Here is a 5,564-nt window from a genome sequence, read left to right as displayed (position 1 = left end):
TCATTTAGTTTGTTAAGGTCAAAAAGCATTTTATTGTAAACTTGCTTTTTACGACATACAGTGTCGTGCCGGTTCTGTCGCGGAACTTTGATGAGCCATAACTTCTTCGTTATAGCTCAGATTTCAGTGTTCTTTGTATTTCCGGAATCCTTGTCACGACCACTACCACTTTATTCATAGATATCGGGTTTATCTAACATTTTATTTTTGACGCTTATTTTCATCTTAATTTATTATATCTTTATTATTTCAAAAACAAGTTACAATAGTTGATCTAGACTATTACATTGACTTGAAATAATGGTTTGTTACATATGCATACGCCCATATAAAACTATAAAGTTCGACTCTATATCCAAACTAATATATTAATTAAGATTAAACCAATTTAATATTGAAAACCTTATCTAAAATCCCAAATACCATATGATATTACTAAACTACCATTCCTAAAGTAAAAAAATTAGGATTAAACCATTTTAATTAGAATTAAAACCAATTTAATCTTTAATAAAAGCTTGAAGATTCAACACCATTTTTACAAAGCTTTCACCGAACAAATACTTTAAATGTAAAAATCAATTTAATTAGCAATTATTTTTAAGGATGATTTTTCATAGATAGTTTTATGAATTTTCCCATACATAGTATTTTTGTATATATATCTTTTTAAAACGGTTTGAAATAGATGATTGATTCTATTTATGCATGGATATTGTTTTGTTTTTTTATAAATTATAAATAATTATTGATAAAAAGTAAGTGATAAAAAAACTCTTTTAAGTTTAAAACTAATTTATATAAGTTTCAGTTTATTTTAACAACATGCAGACTTTAAAAAACATTTTTCTCAGACGTTTGATCTACATCTTCTCCTGCATATGTCTATAGATACGGTCCGTAGACTATATTTTTTCTCTTAATAAACAAACAACACCTACTCTGTAACTTTTAAAACCGCATAAAAAAGTACATAATCCACACAATTAATAATCACATTGAAAAAAAAACCCACACACAAATTCACGCGGTTAAATACCAAACCACAACCTCATAAAAAACCGCATAACCGCACTGCAAAAATAGTCGCATCATTCAGTTTCAAAAATGCAATAACTGTATTTACGGTTTACATTTTAGTTTTGAACAATACCCGTATCAAACTGTACCGTGTTCACCCTACCTTGATACAGTCTCTCTAGTCTCTATCTACATCCAATTTGTACGATCGACCATAATTTGTATTTTCTCAAAATGTATCAAGAATCAACATAAGCTTATGACCAAATTTGTCGACCAAAACGACGTCATTTTAATTCGATCCCCACCACAATGCCATGGTCGGAATTGAACCATATTATTGAAAAAGGACAAATAAAAAGTAAAGAAAAGCTTATGACCAGCGTTGCCGACAGAGAAATCGAGATCCAAAATCATTTTAACGTGGCCCACGACACCCCGTTACCCATCAGATTTCCCAACTTGTTCGACTCTTTAATTCTGTCTATGTCTTTCTAGCTCACACCCCTACTATTTGAACGTCTGATTTCTAAAAGCATCAATTTTCACACACAACTCGTTTTCTTTAACAGATCCAAGATCCAGCCTTTATAGATCCAAAAAAAGATGACTTCTTCCCATTAACAGATTCATCAAAGGTCAGTGCTTTAAACTCCATTACTATCCATCTCAAGTTTCTCAATCTTCTTTCAACGTATGATCGATTTCCGATTTCTGTTCATGGGTTTTGAAAATCTTGAATCGTTATTTGACTTTTGATTCAATCTGAAAACAAGTTCTTGGGATTCATGCCCTGCTGCTTTCTGTCTTTCCATTTAAGGAAAGTCCTACTTGTGACTTTATTCAATCATATATTTTTTGCCTATTTTGTTAACCCAAATGCCGTTTTTTGTATCAGGTGAATGTAGTTGTTTCTTACTTTTTGTTATATGATTTATCATGGCCTGTTGAATCTTGATAGATTTGATCCTTGATTCATTTTGGTCCTCATGTTCTTACATACACATGAACTTCAACATGAAAAATGTAGACTTTTGTTAATCAAAATATCAAATAACTTGTTTTTTCACTATTTCTAATTCAAATCGACAACATTATGATAATACAATAAGATTAACATTTTGGAATAAAGAAACTAAAATCCCTTTCAACTATGAATCTGAAAAGTACTAGATGTAAATCTTTAAAATCAGAACTTGACCTTTTGGACTAATGGAGTATATATTTAAAAAAACATGTCTATAAAGCTTCTAATGATGATTTTTTTCATACAGTTGGAGTCTTTTAAGCTATATAATTTACACAAATAGCCATGTCAAGAAGACCAGGTAATCCCACAAGGCGATTTGTGGTTGGTGGAAGCAACCCACTAGGGGGGATTTTTCATTCTAAATCAAAAGCTTCTCCTCTATTATCCATTGTACTTGTGTTACTTGTAAGTTCATAATCTCTCATGTATTGTTTTTAGCACATATCTGGCACAATCACATTGTGCCTGATACTTGTACTTGTATGTATCAAGCACACATACTGTGCCTGATATATACATACATGCATATATTAGGCACAATGTTATAACTCTAACCCACACAAAACTTAATTCAATCTTTTTTAATGCACAGGGAACTGTCCTTGTGATTGGGTATGTTTATCGGGGCTCAGGTTTGTACTAATCTTGTTAACAAGACTCAATTCTACATTCTTGTTTCAAAATTCATGATACTTCGCCTAAATGTGTATGCATTTTGCTTCTTATATTTACTTTAGCACTTTTTCTTGAATGTAGGTGGATCCGGGGACTATAAAACATTTAGCAAGATTCAAGGTAATGGATTTCTTGTTTAAGATCAATAACGACACACAATGTGGACTGGCCCACAGTGGCCCTCAGCTCAGTGGTTGCTGGAAGAATAACCTTTTTAGCAGTCTGCAGAAGTCTACAGAAGCAGTATAACTTTTTTCTCACAAGATTTAACGTTTTTCAGGTGACTTTAGTTGTACGTTTGATGTTCACACTGCAATTCCCATTTTAAAGAAAACGTATGGTGATAGCATGCACAAAGTACTGCATGTGGGGCCCGATACTTGCTCAATAGTGTCTGAGTTGACAAAAGAAAAGGACACTGAAGCATGGGGAGTTGAACCGTATGATATAGAAGATGCTGACGTCTCATGTAGGAGTCTTGTGCGAAAGGGACTTGTTCGTGTTGCTGACATCAAGTTCCCTTTGCCTTATAGGGCTAAGTCATTTTCTCTCATTATAGTTTCGGATTCGGTTGATTATTTATCTCCTAAATACCTCAACAAAACCCTTCCCGATTTGGCAAGAGTTTCTGCTCAAAATCTTGTTATATTCACAGGTAAGTTTTATAAATTACAACTGTAATTTATAAATCAAAGGTTAAATTTAAAAGTTGTTTATTTTTAACTCGAATCTTGTGTAATTCTTTAAGGTAAACCGAGTAGTTCAAAAACTAAACTCCAACAAGCATCAAAATTTGGACGACCGGTAAGCAGTTGATTGTATATAATATGTTTTGTGTTAAATGCTAGAAATAGCAACATACTTTCATTTACTTTTGTTTAATTGTCAGAAAAGTCCTAATATTTTCGGAAAAGTTTCACTTTAGTCCCAAAAAAAAAAATTTGAACATAAAAGTCCCGATTATTTCTTTTGGCTGAAATTAACAAAAAAGTCATTTTTCTTCTTTTAACAAGAAATGACATATTATCGTGTAAAATCAAATAATCGGGACTTTTTTGTTAAAAAAATAAATAAATTTGGGACTAAAGTGAAATTTTTCCAAAAATGTTGGGACTTTTTTGACAATTTCCCTTATATCATCCTACTTTCATTTCTTTCAATTACAACATTTTATTTTAAAAATTCTACCTAATATAGATTATAGCAATGTCATTAAAATACAAAAAAGTTTTCATTTCAAGAATTGGGTAGATTTCTCAAAGGGTTAATGACGAAAAAAGCACTATAGTTTTTCAAATATTCGGTTTAAGAACCAATTTTTAATAAGTTCTGAAAAAAACCACCATTTTTTGGTAAAAAGTTTCAGTGCGACCATTGTACCTGTAATATGTTAGATTCATTATGAAAAAAACACTATATTTTTTTAAAAGTTTGGTTTAACCACCAATTTATGGGTGTTTTTTTAGCACAAATGCAAGTCGTAGTGGTTACGATAGAACTTTTATGTAAAAATGAGTGTTTTTTTTAGCACAAATGAAAATTGGGTGGTTAAAGTTTAAACCAAATATTTGGAAAAATATAGTGCTTTTTTTCATTAACCCATTTCTCAAAATATAGTTTGTGAACAAGGCAAATTGTGGAGAATAGCAACGTATTTTACCCTAATTACTAATATGGGAAATGTACTATGTTTTTACTTTTTACCATAATTGCAATGCAATTTTTTTACCTTTAATAGCAATATACCTACATTTTTCTAACAATATTGGTATTGCACTTTATTGTTACATACTTACATATTGCTATTAATGGTAAAGAAATGCAATCACATTGCTATTATGAGTAAAAAAAACTTTACATATGTTGTTATTTTATGTAAAGAATATTATGAGTTACATAGTGCTAATTATTGTTAAAAAAAAAAAAAAAACTAAAGTACATTGTTAATATTCGTAAAAAGAGTAAAAGTACATTGCTATTTCCTGCAATTTGTTCTTGTGAATAAGAAAAAAAAATATTAGAAGTACAATGTTGTAAATTGTAATAGAAAAAAATGAAAGCAGGATGCTATAATAAATGAATAAGTCAAAGTACGTTGTTACTTCATGCATTTAGCCTTTTTTTTTTTTTTTTTTTTTTTTGAATATTTGAAAATAACTATTTAAATGGCTTTTTTTTTGAAGGCTAAAATGCGGAGTGCATCATGGTGGGCAAGGTTTTTTGTTCAAACAAGTCTTGAGGAAAACGAAGATGCAGCAAAGAAGTTTGAAAAGGCTGCTTCCAAGAGTTCATATAAGCCAAAATGCCAAGTTTTCCACTTGAATTCTTACCATTGATCTAACGATTTTATAATCATTTTGAGAAATATAGATTATATATAATTATTTATATAGTTATGTTGTTCGTGGTTTAATTTGGTGGAAGATGTTAATTCCATCACCACCTTTATGTTGTTTCTTATTTTACTAATTCATTGGAATTGGAATTGTATGACCCCGATTCAATAGTTGTATCATTATTTCATTTAAAATGAAAAATCAAGTTTTATTATACATTGTGTGTTGTACGTTATTTGATTGCTAGATATGTAGAAAGATTCAAACATGAATTGATAGCTTAAATAGTTTAAAAATATTTGTTACAACCGATAAAATTAACCTAGTTTAGTGTGAGAGCTTCGTGGTAGGTAGAAAAAAACCTTTGGTAGGTGGAAAATAAAAAGCCTTAAAGTTTAAATCGCAATTTACAATTTTACATTCCCTTAAAATGATGATTTGTTAGTGTTTAGCATACGATGGTATAAATATTTGTTATTTTTACTTTAGTATTTGTATTTAGG

General features: G+C 30.1%; 1 protein-coding gene across 1 annotated transcript; it reads left to right on the top strand.

Annotated features, from left to right (window-relative positions):
* The first annotated feature begins 1,526 nt into the window (after positions 1-1,526).
* Positions 1,527-5,275, top strand: LOC145109085 (putative pectin methylesterase CGR2). Its single transcript, XM_079046194.1, has 7 exons — positions 1,527-1,658; positions 2,295-2,455; positions 2,643-2,682; positions 2,807-2,845; positions 3,006-3,380; positions 3,474-3,529; positions 4,909-5,275. The coding sequence occupies exons 2-7, from the start codon at positions 2,333-2,335 to the stop codon at positions 5,059-5,061; spliced, it is 786 nt and encodes a 261-aa protein (XP_078902320.1). The 5' UTR covers positions 1,527-1,658; positions 2,295-2,332; the 3' UTR covers positions 5,062-5,275.
* Positions 5,276-5,564: the final 289 nt, after the last annotated feature.

Source organism: Lactuca virosa, chromosome 4, assembly GCF_052849685.1.
Source record: "Lactuca virosa cultivar CGN04683 chromosome 4, Lactuca_virosa_CGN04683_v6, whole genome shotgun sequence".
NCBI classification, from domain to species: domain Eukaryota; kingdom Viridiplantae; phylum Streptophyta; class Magnoliopsida; order Asterales; family Asteraceae; genus Lactuca; species Lactuca virosa.
This window is presented reverse-complemented; position numbering and strand designations above follow the sequence as displayed.